Below are 17,408 nucleotides of genomic sequence, written 5' to 3'. Positions count from 1 at the left end.
CCTGTGAGGCCCCAGATGACCTGATGGTTCCCTCTGCACCTCCTCTCTGACTTAATTTCTTGAAGGTCACTGCCTCGCTTGCTCTGCCAGAGCCGTGCTGTCCCCCTGGCTGTTTCTCACACGTGCCAGCTACAGTCCTTCCTTAGAGTTTTACTTCTGTACCTGCTGCTCAGAATGCTCTTCTAGATATTCCCATGGCCTGTTCCTCTCTCCTTCGGGTTTCTGCTCAAATGTCACCAAGTATCAGCTAGGCCTTCCCAACCCCTCCAAGTAAAATAACACCCATCCCCAGTCCCTCTGTATCCCCAGCACCATTTTTCTTTATCGTTTTCATTATACCTGATACATGTACACAGACATTTTTTGAAGCTTCTGTCCTATCCCACAAGAATGCAAGCTCTACAAGAGCAGGGATTTAGTTCAGTTCACTGCTACACCCCCACGGCATGGCACACATGCCACGCATGGCAGTACTCAATAAATATGTGAGGACTGATAGAAAATTTTTTACTTTATGCAGGTGTACTCTCTAGTATAAATCAATAAACTACCTTTCTGCTTTATACATTGTATGACAAAAATATGCCCATCCCCAAAATCTGATCCAAAGACTAAGTACACTTAACAAAACTGAATTTCTGAACCGACAAGCCTCAGATTCCTGACACTGGTGACTCCACCAAGAAAATGTCACTTGAGTATCACTTCAGGCCCCATTGGGATGGTCAACCAGGAGCAACACTCTACCACCTCACTCTAACTAAAAAGAGACTCACCTGTGCAATAATGGAAAGAATGCCAAGGACTGCTATAAATGCTGCAACACTTTCCGGTGAAAACTTCATTATCTAAAAGGTTTCCAAAAAAAGTAACATTAATAAAGACATTAATAAAGTGTAACAAAAACCATACTGATGCGAGTCCTTGTATATTAACATTAAATGGGCCAGAAAAAAACCCCACAACTCATTTATAAACAAAGAATTCTTCAAAGGAAGACTCTGGCTTTCAGTGAGAATCACAATTTTAACAACTGTCGACAGACTACAAATAATAGCTACTTAATTTAGATTCGGTAATTCTAAGTCTCTTAATTTAGACTTAGGTTTCATAAATTTGAGACCCCTATCAAGCACTCAGAATCCATGTTATAAATAGTGCACTGTTTTGTGATTTTATGGATATCGATAAAGGCTTGATCCTCCTTGGTAAGATTAGTGTCAAGGAGGAAAAACGAATGCTCTCAGTAGAGCTCGCTGCTTTACTGATACATGCCCTCCATGTCCAAGAGACTGGATTAGACGGATGGATTACAAGCATCCCATCACTTCTACAGACAACACATAAGCTCAAGCCACATGCAGTGACGGGATAATTGTATCTTTCTGCAGAAGCCAAAGTCTTAATAGATATGCCGAAGGACCAACAACCACTCTACGTAGGAAGTAAACTCCAGTGAGCCATTATTTACAACACAGGAGGCATTTAAAAGTCTCTGCTATCACAGCTCTCGACATGAAATATTTTTGTTATGAAGGCACTAAACAGTGGAAGAAAAGTCCCTCTTGGCAGTTAGGATTTTACCTGTCTGAGGTACAAAAAGAAGCTGGAGTATTGGCCTGCCTCTGGTAGGTAGGAGAGGAACACCGTGATGCAGATCAGCAGCACTATGGAATCCTGGCCCACTTTTTTTAAGGACTAGAATAAGAAAAAGACTGATATAAGATTTTATACCCAAACACTAAACTATTTTTTAAAATATGCAGTGTTATCTTCTGGCAGTGTACATACAGACACTTAGCTATCTTTTCAAAATGCCTTTCATCCTCCCCAAACTACTCTGAAAAGTATTTCAAAATATTTTAAAAATACGTCACGATGTTTTCCCCAAAGAAACATCCACGACAATATATGAACATTGCACTGAATCATACATTCACTTTTTTTGCCGAACAGAAGGAAAAAACAAACTTTTTACCGCAAAAGGGTCGGCCTGTTCCCAGGAAATGGGTGCCCCCCATGACGCTGGCCGCATCTTCTCGGGCAAAGACTCTGGCACAGCAACAAGGATAAAACAAATATCCAGCAATGCTATGGCTGTAGCCAGGACCACCACCAAGCTGTCCCCATACACACGGCCGAGGTAAGCTCCGATTGCGGGGCTGGTTACCAGACTTGCAGCAAATGTTGCTGAAACCTGCAATAAATCCAAGTGGACAGGAAGAGATTAGTCCGGACACCCTGACCCTCCTTCAGAGCTGCAGAATGCAGATTTACGTTAGTCCTCCTGCCATGCTCTCCCTTTCCAGGATCCTACCTGTGCCATTCTTCTTATATTCTCTTCTTTTGCAGAAAGAGGAAAGAAGTAGATTCTTAACTAAAAAAGTATGTAATGGCCTGAAAGAAGTCTAAAGAACAATGCTCTAGGGAAACCCACTGTCACTGTGATTTTTTCCCCCCAGTATTAAAATGAGATGAATGTTTACCTTGATGCATAAGGCTGGCTGAAATAAAGCTTAAAGACTTCGAGGTTTATCTTCTTTCTCATCAGTAAGAGTGTAAGTGCTAGTACAAAACTGAACTACGTGATTTTTTAGGTGGCAGAGTTAGGAAGGATAGGATCACAGGTCCTTAGCACTGAGTATATCACTAACCATGTCTCTCTCAAACTTTGAGGAAGTCCACACACGTCTGGGGAAGATGCAGATTAAAGAGGACACAGGGGAGGAATAACTTAATCCCAGACGTGTCTGGCCTATTAGACAAAATGGCCGGCAAATCAGTAGACATGGCAGCAAGTATCACCTGATGGAGACCATGCTCGGTGCTGGAGAATAAGAAATTAATGCTGCCATGCGTGAGCTGCTCCCCACCTTGTGCTTTATTCTGTCTCTGTGCCATTTTTGGCTTCTGGATGGAGGATTTAACTTCACAGAAGTGCTTATGTTTAGCTGTTTATTAATAACTGCTCAAAAGAAAGAATTCAACTTCCAAAGGCCAATTATCTGACACGTACATAACAATGTAGTAACTTTAAGCATCTCACTATTGACCCAAATGTCCATCAGCTGGGGAACAGCTGAACAAAAAGAGTACATCCCATACAGTGTAAAACTACACTAAAGTAAAAGAGGAACTACTGGTAAATGTATCAACAGGAATCAAAGATGATAACTAAGTGCAGACAGAAAAGACCATGTTCTGTTATTTCATTTAAGTTTAATTTCTATTAAAAGCAAACCTACAGGGGCACCTGGGTAGCTCAGTTGGTTAAATCCTCTGACTTTTAGTTTGGGATCAGGTCAAGATCTCAGGGTTGCTGAGATGGAGCCCTACATCAGACTCATGCTCACTGCGGAGTCTGCTCTGCTTCAGATTCTCTCTCCCCCACTGCCCCTCCCCCACTCACTTGCTCAGTAACAAACAAAATCTTAAAAAAAAAAAGGCAAAACTACAAAGACAGAAAGTACACTGGTGATTGGGGATGGATGGCAGATGGCCTTTGGACAGATGGAAATGTTCTAAAACTGGATTGTGGTGGTATTTTGTTAGGGCAGATTTAGCAAATTAAAGATTTTTATTTATTTATTTTGGAGACAGGGAGCACTAACACATGCAAGTAGGGAGAGGGGAAGAGGGCCATCATCAACTTCGTATTGTTTAGCATTCTAAGTTTATGACTGAAATCAGTTTTTTTTTTAAAGTTTCTCACAATAGGTATTTTCCCCTAAAAACTTCCTAATCCATGATTCTTCGTGTCCTTTGAATCAAAGACAGTTTCCTGTAAAACTAAGATTCAGGCTGACACAGTACACAGTCAAAAGATCCTTGTCCTATATTTGCTGACACTCATCACTGTCTTGCTTCGATCTCATAATGACCTGTATGTTATCATGTCTCTGTTAGCCTTTTTATTCCTAGATTTAATGGACAAGAGATTACACCACCACCAAATACTTAATTTCTCAAAACAGTATTCAAAGGTTGGCAAACTGCCACCCTCTGGGTCAATCCAGCTAAGGATGGTTCTTACATTTTTTAAGAGATACACACACACATAGATACAGAATGAGACTCTATGTGGCCCACAAATTCACAGAAATGTTCTGCTGATCCCTGACCTATACATTAGCCTATTGCATTTTAGAGTAGCCATTAAATATTAGTAATGTTTAAAAACTCATGACATTAAATAATTCCTTATTTTTAGTATTTTTTAAAAAGATTTTATTTATTTATATGTTAGAGGGAGAGCAAAAGAGCACAAGCAAGAGGGAATAGCAGAGGGAGAGGGAGAAGCAGGCTCCCCGCTGAGCAGGGAGCCCCATGTGGGACCAGATCCCAGGACCCTAGGATCATGACCTGAGCTGCAGGCAGATACTTAACCAGCTGAACCACCTAGGGGTCCTAATTTTTAGTATTCTTTAAAAAGAACTTCTTCTTTTTTTTAAGATTTTATTTATTTATCAGAGAGAGAGAGAGGGAGAGAGCGAGCACAGGCAGACAGAATGGCAGGCAGAAGCAGAGGGAGAAGCAAGCTCCCTGCTGAGCAAGGAGCCCGATGTGGGACTCGATCCCAGGACGCTGGGATCATGACCTGAGCCGAAGGCAGCTGCTTAACCAACTGAGCCACCCAGGCGTCCCTAAAAAGAACTTCTAAAAGGTAAAAGTATTCTGTAATTTCAAACCTGATGTATATGACTACTACTAAAAAAACAAAATTTACAAGGCTTTGTACTGAAAAAAACTTTTGATATAAGTCATCCACTAGATAGTAATTGATGACTTTATTATGAAATGTATTTTATACAAAGAAGTAAATTTTGAATGCAAAGGCTTACACTTCTAATATGAAACAATTAAAAAACAAGGTATTTTCCCACAGATACAAATAACAGAATAAATACACATACCAGTCCATAAGCCATACTTCTTTCATGTTCTTGGGTTATATCTGCCACATATGCAAATACCACGGAGAAAGTCACTGCAAAAACCCCAGAAACAGAGATAACAGCAAAATACCACCTAGGATCAGAAAAAAAATTGACAAGAACCATCAGAACAATTACCGCTACACCGTAACTTTCCTTTATTCCCTTAAGTGAGTTAGAGTAAAAAACAGCGAATTTCAGTCAATGGCTTACTAAGACAGTTCACGGACTCTTCTATAAATCATAAGCCATAGATATAAAGAAAATACACTCTTAGAAGTCACCCTTCAAAAGCAATTCAGTTACTATGCAGGAATTCTTAAAATTAGACAATATATCCAGGTGAATATTTTACCCAACTGCTGAGCTGTTAAATGGCTTTATTGTTGGTTTTGCTAAAAAGAGCAACAAACTAAACTCTGTTGTAATTGATCCATTACTATTTCCCACCATAGCACTACACAAAACACAAAATTCAGTGGGTACAATGGAGAAACAAGTTACTCTCTATTTATTTTATGCCTTTATAAACCAGATGCTTTTCCATAAGCTATATTTGGCTTTTCAGATGTTGGCAAAACAAACATTTCAGTCTTCACATAGAAGAAACCTGTGTGGCAATACTCATAAATGAAACAGAGAACAGACAATTACCGTAAAGAGTGAAAAAAGCTATTTTAAAAAGTAAACTACATTTCGGTATATATGATTTCAAAATAACTAGCCAGGAATAAAAAATTCCTATTGTAATGTTGAATGTTTAGTTTTAAATATCATGTGTCATCATAATGAACTTTCAAAATATTCCACTAGGGCTGTATTGCTTACTAAATTTTTTCTAATACAGTTTTTCACAGCCAATCTTTTGTTCATCTCCTAGACTCCTCTGGTACGATTTCACTTGAGTGATTAGCATTCATCAAGGGTTTGGCCTTCAGAATTGTATCAATCTAACCTACAAGAGGAAGATCCTGGCTCTTATATTCCCTTAGTCTTTATAGATAGCCATGGAAAATATAGCCCATCTGTGATGCAGAACTAACATTCATATGCAGTGGAGTAGAACATTAGGAGAATTAATAAAGCTACAACAAAACTGAGCTCTATTACCTTGAGAAAATCATTCTCATTGTTAGCTTTCCCTCCCTTCCTCCTCAGTGAAAGAATCCTGATTTCAGTTAACGACACCATGAACCTAGCATCTTGTAACAAGGAGGAGCATATGCCTGAAATTTGACCAGATACAAGCAGAGGTTGGATAAGAACTGTGTAGTTTCTTTATAGGAAGGCAGTGTGCTCTTCTTAGCCATTCCTTCCGTCTTGCTGCCTGAAGTGTGACACAAGCTGGAGCTCAGGCAGCCATACTGGACATTGGAGGTGCTAGCAGAGGATGGCAGAGCACAAAGATAGAAAAGGTCTGGTTCCCCAGAACCGCCAAACCAGCTCTACACTGTTCAACTCCTGACTTCTTTTATATGGAGAAAGAAAGAAGCTTCCTTGATGTTAAGCAACTATTATTTTGGGCTGTGAAATCCAAAAGCAGTTTATCGCCAATAGTCTACACACTTCCTATAGTAGTATCTAGTTCTAAAATCATTATGAACTATTACTTAGCCACAATATTTTTAAGGACCCTCTCATCTGCATCAAAGAATACTGGAAGAATAAAATTAAAATCTATATAAAAGGTAAGATGGCAAAAAGGTGAACAAAATTAAGGACTATTCAGAAAACAATGAAGAAAACGATATTTAACCACTGTGATCTGATTATGCACATACCATGGGCTGATCTTCATTAAAGGAATTGGGGCACATGTGAAAAATACTGTTAGCAGCAAGAAGGATTTCCGACCCCAAACATCAGAAAGAGCACCAATAAGTGGGGCACTGAGGAATGACAACAACCCCTAAAAAAAAATAAATGAAAAAAAAAATGTATACCATCTATACCAACGAGCCAAAAATAAATCATTCTACTATCATAGAAGAATTTTTTTAAAGTTTATTTTTAACATAAGCATAATACCACCAAAACTTTAGATAACTTATTTCTTGTCTATGTAAAATTTGAAACTTTCCCAAGATTGTCCAGAATCACCTGCAGAGCTCTGGTTGCATGTTCATATGAAATGCTCTAATGAATTCCCAACACAATAATTCCACATTAGCAATTCTAGAAAGAATATCATGTTAGTTATCTGTTTGTATATTCATAGGCTAATTACCTATTTATAAACCTTGTTGGTCAAATGAAATCAAGAGTAGAGAGAATGTACAATAATCAAGACTTTATCATATAGTTTTATATTTATGTATTTTTTAATAGTTCTTTTCTCTTCAGGCTGTATGTTTGCTGTTAGCTTATAAAAGCATTTAGATCTCTGAAATAAAAATGCCAGCACATAAATCTGTTATGATGTGGTTGATCATTATATGTAGTTGTCTGTATTTGAGTCAGATCATTTTTAGATGACCAACGAAAGTAAATATATTTTTCTTTAATAATAAAGATCATATTTAAAACCCAGTTCATTTTTGAAGTGTTAAGCAATCCCCCAAGATATACTCAAATTGTAAAAATTAACAGTGAATTTGTCTATTAACTAACTGTTATACTGGCAGAGGTATACACATGGAAGTGTATGTACCTGTGCGTATGTGGGCAAATACATCACTGATCCTACCTTTACTCCTTGAATTAAGCCATTCATCAGAAATGTATGTTTGGGAAAGGTTTCATGTAATACCTAAAGAAAAAATACAAAATAAAAATCTCGTACCACATTTTACTCTCAGTAGAACTTCTACATTTACATTTTAAAACATACCTTCACAAAATTTTATTTCCTGTAAATTTTCAGTTTTGTCTGATGCTAGACATTTGAGTAAGTACTAATAATAGCAAACATTTATTTGGAATCTACGATGTCACAAAAGACTAAACTGGGCACTTTACATATATTATTTCCTTCAATTCCTCTTAATGATCCTACAAGAACACTGACACAGGCAGAGGTTAAGCATCCTACACATGATTACACAGTATGTAGCATAACTGAAACTGAGCACAGGAAGCTGGGTTTGAAAGTCCATGCTTTTACTTACTATGTGGTGCCTTCACTGTTTGCCACATATTAACTGGCTTAGAACTCCTTTACAGACAGGTGCAGGCATTACTGAGATAGGAGACTGGGAGAATAGGGAAATTTTAATTGCTGAAAAGTGAATCTAGAAAGACACCATAAAGTAAGAAAAAGAAATCCCCACCTGTGAAAATGTGTAACAAGTTACTCTATTCTTTCTAAGACCAAGTCTCAAACCACAGAACATTAATTTATTCAATGGGCAGCAGGTGAACCACTGGGTAGCCACTGGTTGACAAAGCAACTAGAGGGAAAAATTACTGAAAAATGGGCGCCTGGGTGGCTCAGTGGGTTAAAGCCTCTGCCTTCAGCTCAGGTCATGATCTCAGGGTCCTGGGATTGAGCCCCTCATCGGGCTCTCTGCTCAGCGGGGAGCCTGCTTCCCCTCCTCTCTCTGCCTTGCCTCTCTGCCTACTTGTGATCTCTGTCCAATAAATAAATAAAAATCTTAAAAAAAAAAAAGATACTTTATAAAAAAATTACTGAAAAAATAAGGAGCAGCTACCATTTTTACAGCCTATGTGTCAGAGGCTTTATATATACTTTTATGTCATGCTAACAACATTATGGGTTATATAAAATATCACTCTACAGATGAGGCAACCAAGTTCTTGCTTGACTTAAAAGCCACTGCTTCTTCCATTATACATGCTGTTTCTCCAAAAAATACAAGAGATAATGGCAATATGGAGAATAAGAAAGTTGGGAAATCTCTTTAGGAAGAAAAACTATGCTGAGTGTACATTCTGACATCTTATAAGAAAACCTTTAGAGGGGTTAAAATGCTCCCTTTTCTTCAGTTACTCTTATGCCCCAAACTAGAAATTTAACAAAAATGAACTCACATGTACAAATAAAGAAAATTAGAAATGAAATGTTTAGTCAAAGAAAATCATTAACATGGGGAAAAGCACATATTTATGAGATTTGTTTATTTTGTCTCTATGTAATTATTTTCTCAACTGAAGGTGATTTTGACCCCCAGGGGTTATATAAGAATGTCTGAATGCATTTTTGATTGTCAAAATTTGGATGGGGAACTACATCTAAGAGGCAGAGATCAAGAATGCTGCAAAACACCTTATAGCACGCAGGTCAGCCCCTCACAACAAATAATCATTTGGCCCAAACTGTCCACGGTGCTAAAACTTTCTGTAAAGAACCAGACAGCAGGTATCTCTTTATAACTTTGTAAGCTATACAGTCTCTGTCACAAGTATTCAACTCAACAAAAACAGCCAAAGACTATATGTACAGGAATGGTCTGGCTGTGCCCCAAATAAAGCATTATTATGAAAAACAGGCTACTAACATGATGTATAGGATTTGCTCTATATATCTGGCCATAGTTTGCCAGTTCTTGTACTAAAGGAAAAGATTTAAACTCCCTAAAGTGATATCTCCAAACTTTTTGCAACAAATCAAATACAGTTTTCTTCCAATAATTACTAAGGGCCAAATCTTTGTAGGGATAAAAAAAAAATGTGTGTTGCAAAGAATGAAGACCATAATGAATGCCTACAAAAAGCTTTATGATATGCTAGATCTCACTGCTAATGATTCACTTTGCCAAGCTACCTTCCATTCCAACAATCTGGTCTTTTCACCATTTTAAATATTCTCATGCTTTCCAATATTCACTTTCATACAGGACATCATCTCCATCTGGCATGTTTGTTCCCCTCAACTTGCCTCTCTAGCCAACCCCAAACCTTCCAAATTGCACCTCTGTCACCAAACTTTCCTGTCCAAAGCAATCATTTCCTCTTTTAGAGCCAACAGGAAGTGATTATAGGACTCGACAGTCACAAAGGGTTTGTGAAATTTCTTTTATCACTGAATTACTTGGCTCTAGTATTTTTCAGTTTTTCATGTATTTAATATTTACCTCTTTTCAATTATATTTCAGAGTTCTTAAGGACAGGTACTAAATACACTATACCTTGCATTTAATTTGCCTTTATCTTGATTAGTGCCTCACAGAATGCCTTCATTTAGTAACTACTCACTAAATGCTCATAATTATCTGATACAGTTTAGTTTCCAAAGTGACTTAATATAATAATTATGCAATTAGCTAATGTTACAAAATAAAAATCTTTACAACCCCCAAAAGGAATATAGTTAAATCTGGGGCACCTGAGTGGCTCAATGGGTTAAGCCTCTGCCTTCAGCTTGGGTCATGATCTCAGGGTCCTGGGATAGAGTCCCTCATGGGGCTCTGCTCGACAGGGAGCCTATTTCCCCCTCTCTCTCTGCCTGCCTCTCTGCCCACTTGTGATCTCTATCTGTCAAATAAATAAATGAGATCTTTAAAAAAAAAAAGTGTAGCTAAATTAAAATAAACAAACATTCCTGTTTTGATTTTTTTTTTTTTTTTAAGATTTATTTATCAGGCAGGCAGAGAGAGAGGAGGAAGCAGGCTCCATGCTGAGCAGAGCGCCTCATGCAGGGCTTGAACCCAGAACCCTGAAACCATGACCTGAGCCAAAGGTAAAGGCCTAACCCGCTGAGACACCCAGGCGCCCCTCCTGTTTGATTTTTTAGCAAAATTTTAACATAGAAACAAATCTAACAATACAAATGTGAAGATTTTTAATCTGTGAGGATCCTTTTAGCAGTGGACTTAGAGCCAAATAGGAAAAGATGTAGTACTTCCCAAGAAATTTTATAGGTCATAAAATTTATGGAATTCTAAAACTTTTAGAAGAAACGGTCCTTAAAATATTAAATGCCTTAGGACTTCTCTGTAGCAAAGGCTGCTAAGCCATTTACATAGAAGAAATTCTGGAGAATTTTAGAGAATTCGAGTATAGGGTCTCGCTCCATAACACACATTGCATCTGAGCATCTGGGACCATCAAACACTGGCCTAGTTTTTCCAGAACCATAAATCAAAAAAGTTAAGTCACTTCTTAGCATTATGGATTCTTAAACCTATTATTCTCTTTATCTAATATATTAATCATCACTGATTGAATACCCACTATGAACCAAACATATAGCCTCTCAAAGTGTTAGACTTCAGTCTTTAAAAAATATTTGGCAGTCTAAAATTCTTTGTAGTGAATGTAAATCTCCTTGTAGCTGGAGACTTCACCATCCTCCCCTGGGCAGGTCCTCCACATTAAAACACAACTTTTGTTCTTTCACTGTGTTCTAGAGAACACAGGGTTCTAGAAGTTCTATGAGTTTAAGACTCAGAGATAATGGAAATCACATGAAATTTTTTATTTTTTTTAGTTTTATTTATTTTATTATTATTTTTAAAGATTTTATTTATTTATTTGAGAGAGAAACAGTGAGAGAGAGCATGAGCAAGGAGAAGGTCAGAGAGCGAAGCAGACTCCCCATGGAGCTGGGAGCCTGATGCGGGACTCGATCCTGGGACTCTGGGATCATGACCTGAGCCGAAGGCAGTCATCCAACCAACTGAGCCACCCAGGCGTCCCTCACATGAAATTTTTTAAAAAGAATTCTTTAACTTGACATTGGTTTTGAAAACTAAGGCTAGGCACTCCTGGGTGGCTCAGTAGGTTTGGTGTCTGACTTCAGCTCAGGTCATGGTCCTGGGGTCCTGGGATGGAGCCCCTGAATCTAGTTCCTTGCTTGGCAGGGAGTCTGCTTCTCCCTCTGCCCCTTTCTTGCTTGTGTTCTTTCTCTCTCTCCTAATAAATAAATACAGTTTTGGGCGCCTGGGTGGCTCAGTGGGTTAAGCCGCTGCCTTCGGCTCAGGTCATGATCTCAGAGTCCTGGGATCGAGTCCCGCATGGGGCTCTTTGCTCAGCGGGGAGCCTGCTTCCCTCTTTCTCTCTCTCTGCCTGCCTCTCTGCCTACTTGTGATCTCTCTCTCTCTGTCAAATAAATAAATTAATAAATCTAAATAAATAAATAAATACAGTTTTTAAAAAAAGAAAACTAAGGCTAATAAATCCTAAACATCATAATCCTATTTATTATAATTAATGTATCTTAATATTAGTTGTCTGTTAAATGAATAAATCAAAGAAAATCTTTGAAATTTAAAATGCTAGAATGCCTCCCTGGCTCAGGCAGTTAAGCATTCAACTGGGGTCATGATACTAGGGTCCTGGGATGGAGTCCCATGTCGGGCTCCTTGCTCAGCAGGGAGCCTTTTTCTCCCTCTGCCTGTCATTCCCACTGCTTATGTGGTCTCTGACAAATAAACAAAAATCTTAAGAGAAAAAATTTAAAGTGCTAAAACTTTACAATTTTTGAGAGCTATGTATGGAGAGATACTGACTTAAAATACAAATAAACTGGGGTGCCTGGGTGGCTCAGTGGGTTAAAGCCACTGCCTTCCGCTCAGGTCATGATCTCAGGATCCTGGGCTCTCTGCTCCGCAGGGAGCCTGCTTCCTCCTCCCTCTCTCTCTCTCTCTCTCTCTGCCTACTTGTCTGTCAAACAAATAAATAAAATCTTAAAAGAAAAAATACAAATAAACTGAATTATAACTTCATCTTCATTCTTCCTTTTTTTTTTTTTTTAAGATTTTATTTATTTGAGAGAGAGAGTATGAGAAGTGGGAGGGTCGAAGGGCGAAGCATACTCCCTGCAGAGGAGGGAGCCCGATGGGGGACTCCATCCTGGGACTCCAGGATCATGACCTGAGCCAAAGGCAGTCACTTAACCAACTGAGCCACCCAGGCATCCCTTCATTCTTCCTTTTTAAAAAATAAATGTTAAGAGCTATGACTCTCTAGGTTATAATCCATTTCAAAGCACATAAAATGGAAATAAAATGTTTAAAGTTAACTGACTTTTAGAAAGAGGGTGAAGTACTATGATTTGGTGCCTTCTTGTACCTTGAAATCGTCCCCAACACCAACATGGGGGTGGGGAATAAGGGAGCATAAAAGTTTAAAACAAAGAAGATTGCCAGAAAGTCACCAACAAAAATCTGAAAGCAAAAAGCCTCAAAGTGAGCAAAACCTTTTTAAATCTACACTGAATTAATCTATTGGTTCTTAATTAGTGATATATACTAGATATATGAGAATCACTTCTAAAAAATATGCATCTGAGCCTCACCCTGAAAGATTCTGACTTCAGCAGGACAGGGTACAAGGCCCAGATATTTTGATAAAACGCCCCAAGTATCATTAATATTCACTTCTAGTAAGAAAAAAAAAAAAAAAATCAGTGACAAATGCACATTTTAACTGCTGAAAATGTTCATCTCTGGTTGGCTGATTTGTCCTAACAAGAAAGGTAAAGTTTACCCTGAAGCCAAGATCTCTTATCAAACTGCTGATGCTTGACTGGAGGGGAAGGTAGGATTGCAGGGGATTTTTCTGTCCTTACACAATTCTATATTGCTTTATGTTTTACAACAAGCATACACTGCATCTCTAATTATTAAAAAAAAGTGTAAGGGCCTATTTAGCCAGAGGGGCCCCACCTCGGTTGAACAGCCATTTTGTTGTTTATGCAGTAAAACTTAAATTTACCCTGCCCCCCACCATCCCCAGGGGCACTTACTTAAAAGCAAGTCCGGGGAAACCAGTCCCAGGTAACAAAGCCCAAATACAAGGGTGGGTCAGGTCAGGTGGAAATGACAGCCCGAATGCAGGGATGAGTTGGGTCAGGTGGAGACACCCAATCAGTAGAGCCCGGATATTGTCTCCCTAGCTACCAAGGAGTGTGGGCCCTGCCTTTTGGGTGCCAATTCTGACCAAGGAGATAGGCTAGTTCAAATGTCTACTATAGGGTAAATTGTAATTCAGTTGGCCACCCGTGAGTGACTTAGCATGACTGTGTAGCTTTCTCTGTGTGTTACAATCTCATTGGCCACCTGTGTGTGGCCAGGCCCAACCACATGGCCTTTGCTCTAGAAAAGTTAGTCTGTGAGGCAGGGAGGGGTCGCTCTCTCTGTAAGGGGCGGTCCCGACTGGTTGGTCGGTTTGATTCTTGATGCTTGGCTCGAAATAAAGCTTTGCTTGATCTTCGCTTTGTATCAGTCTTGCTCCTTTGACCATGAGCCTATTATTGGGGGACCCAACATTGGAGACCCAACAAAAGTAAGATATTATATAGAGAAAATAATTATATATACATGTGCTTCCACACACAATTTTCTTTAGAGATATTTCAAAGATTCTTGCTATTCCAATGCCTGCAGGCTGCAGTACCTGAAAGAATCTGCAATATAACAAATCTCAGCATTTAGATACAATCTAATCAGGACAGCTCAATCCTTGTTTTGCCTAGGTCTGTCCCACTCTATCCCCACCTGGATCTCCCCATCACACAAAGAAAAATGTAGAACACAAAAACTGCAATTATTTAAAAATATGCATACATTACAGATAAGAAAAGAACTACACAAATAAAATTCTGAGCCTAATATTCATTAATATATAAATTTTTTTCTGAGGATGCTTGACTTTAAAATTGTTAATGAAGTAAAATTGGGAAAAGATAAAGAGTAAGGACTATGATAGTATTACAGACAATTCTTCCTAATTCTTCCTAATTCTTCCAATTCTTCCCAATTCTTCCAACTCCATTTCACCATTTAAAAATTCAGATATAGGGCACCTGGGTGGCTCAGTGGGATAAAGCCTCTGCCTTCAGCTCAGGTCATGATCTCAGGGTCGTGGGATCGAGTCCCGCATCGGGCTCTCTGCTCAGCGGGTAGCCTGCTTCCTCCTCTCTCTCTCTCTCTTGCTCTCGCTCTCTGCCTGCCTCTCTGCCTACTTGTAAAATAAATAAAATATTAAAAAAATAAAATAAAAATAAAAATTCAGATATAAAGGTCAAATACGGGAATTAAGAATACTGTTTTAACAACCATGGTGAATAAATTCTTGCTATATATCAAATAATTGGCAATATTATAGATATTATTACAAAAAATAGAATCATGCTGGCAAAAAATAAAATAAATAAAATCATTAAGTCCTCCCAAATTAGCAACTTTCATTTTCCTGATCAGAATGCAATTCAACATTTTATAAAGAAAAAAAAAAGAAAAGAAAAAACAAATCAAAAGCACTACCCATTTTTTAGCTAACATTTTTACTAAGCACAAAGTTAGCTACAATAAATGAACTAAAAAACAAGCCTTTACGTCTAAATAACTGGACTCTTTCCTGTTCTTAAAGAAGACAGTCTCCTTTTGTCCAATTAGGAAAAAAAATATCAAAGTTAGACAAAAACCAGACCTAAAGAATATATAATAGAGGAAAATTTTAAAAACTGCTATATATACTTTAAATCCTGTTGATAAATTATGGAAATATCACAAAAAGTTTTTTTGATGGCTCACAAACAACTACCCAAAACATTTTAATCTCTCTACTTAGCTACCCTTCAAACTGCTAATAATCTTAACTACCTAAATCACAGGTCTGAACCACTTACTCCCAGCCTTCCCCTAGGCTTAGCACTGGAACAAAGCAAGCCTAATTTCAAATACCAACTCTGCAGTTTACTATCATAGTAGCTGCAAATAAGCTGCTTAATTTTTCTAAACCTTAATTTTCTCGTCTGTATTATCAGGCTAAAACCTCACCCATAATGGGACTTAGATGATTAGTAGTGATAATGCATTTCAAGTGCTTAGGACTGTACCTGAACCACCATAATATAAATATAAATGAACTGTTAACTATCATAAAGCTCAAGTACTTTTAACTAGGACTGATGCTTTTAAATAGGACTGATGCTCCACCAGATAGATTTATATGTTAAACTGGTAGCAGACTATTAAAAAAACCACTGGAACATGAGGGAAGCGAATATAAGTGTGAGACCACATAGTTATCACAGCACCTCAGTAACCCATGACATCAGGTTATTACAATATAATGAAGTTACAAATGTCATAATGAACTTTGCATCACCTGATGAAATTCCAAATCAGAGTATGGCATGGATTATGAAGGCAGGAAATGTATAAATTAATTTTTGAAGGACTCCCATCAGAAATTATTAAATAAAAAAAGTTCGGGTATTTTAAAAGTCCATAGTTCAATTATTTTGAAAATCTATTAATGTACAATTGATGACCTATTACAAGTAAATCCTTTTTTTTTTTTTTGGTGAAGATTTTATTTATTTATTTATTTGAGAGAGAGCCCGCGCGAGCACAAGCACGGGGAGCAGGAGAGGAAAAGCAGGAAGCCCGACGTGGGGCTCAATCCCAGAATCCTGAGATCACGACTTAAGCCAAAGGCAGTCACTTAACCAATCAAGCCACCCAGGTGCCCCCAAGTAAATCCTTCTTAAAAAGTAAAAGATCTCAATGAAAACAAACTCAAATCAGCATTCTTACAATTACATGTCAGGGAACTGCTACTATTCAGGGAACTATTCTAACTTGCAATGCAGGACTTATTTATAGAAGAAACTATGTTTACTTGAGATTTCCCGTTCTTATGGATTGTGTTTTTGGGTTTGTTTGTTTTTTTAAAGATTCTGTTTATTTGACAGAAACAGACAGGGATCACAAGTAGGCAGGCAGAGTGAGGGGGGAAGAAGGCTCTCTGCTGAGCAGAGAGACTGATAAGGGGCTCGATCCCAGGACCCTGAGATCATGACCTGAGCCGAAGGCAGAGGCTTAACCCACTGACCCACCCATGTGCCCCCTGAATTGCGTTTTAACAGTACTGATGAATATGCCCTATATATTCAAAACAACTATTAAACATCCATATTTTATGTAGCTCCAGTAATGATTATGTAGCCATATAATATGGAGATACACGGAATGGAAATTTTCTTTCTTTTTTAGAACATACTTATATGATCATATAATTTATTTATAAAAGTTTTTGTGAAAACCTTTCCTGTGTAACAAACAATCTCAAAAAATATAAGGAAGCATATCACTTTAAAATTCTGTTAGATTTGGTAAGCTATACATTTATCCTAATTACACCTTTCAAGGTATTACTTCCATAACTCCTCCTTTATTCCATTCCCCTGATCTACATCAAAAGGAGAAAACTAGTTATCACCTGAATTGTTTGGACTAGCAGGGACGTCTTTTCTAAGGTTCTAAACCTTGGGATATTTGGGCAAAATCAGCTTAGGGTTGTAAAAAGGTTAGCTCTCGAGACTTGCCCTAACCTAAGAGAAACTTGCATTTGGAAAATGCAGCTGCATGAATGAATCTCAAAATAAGAATGCTGAGTAATTCAGGTCATAGATAACATTTTTCCTAAGCCTCTCAGTTTAAGAATCCCTTCTACCCTATCCAGAGTGGGGAATGAGCCCCTGCTTACCCAAGGGCAGTATTCACAAGAAGAATCTCACCCAGCCAAGCCCTCCCCACAAAGTAAGGGAGAATTAAAGGTTGGAAA

The 17,408-nt window shown here is 38.1% G+C and overlaps 1 protein-coding gene across 2 annotated transcripts in view; it reads right to left on the bottom strand.

The window, feature by feature from the left end:
- MFSD14A (major facilitator superfamily domain containing 14A) overlaps positions 1–17,408 on the bottom strand; it is a 42,178-nt gene that overhangs the window by 10,729 nt on the left and 14,041 nt on the right. For both annotated transcript variants that reach the window (XM_059138078.1, XM_059138079.1), the window contains 6 exons: positions 7,621–7,683; positions 6,716–6,843; positions 4,914–5,028; positions 1,979–2,197; positions 1,585–1,698; positions 777–848 (listed from right to left, as the gene is read on the bottom strand). In XM_059138078.1, coding sequence (XP_058994061.1) covers positions 777–848; positions 1,585–1,698; positions 1,979–2,197; positions 4,914–5,028; positions 6,716–6,843; positions 7,621–7,683 — 711 coding nt within the window. The remainder of the gene's footprint in view (positions 1–776; positions 849–1,584; positions 1,699–1,978; positions 2,198–4,913; positions 5,029–6,715; positions 6,844–7,620; positions 7,684–17,408) is intronic.

This window comes from Mustela lutreola, chromosome 10, assembly GCF_030435805.1.
Source record: "Mustela lutreola isolate mMusLut2 chromosome 10, mMusLut2.pri, whole genome shotgun sequence".
In the NCBI taxonomy this organism is placed as follows: Eukaryota; Metazoa; Chordata; class Mammalia; order Carnivora; family Mustelidae; genus Mustela; species Mustela lutreola.
This window is presented reverse-complemented; position numbering and strand designations above follow the sequence as displayed.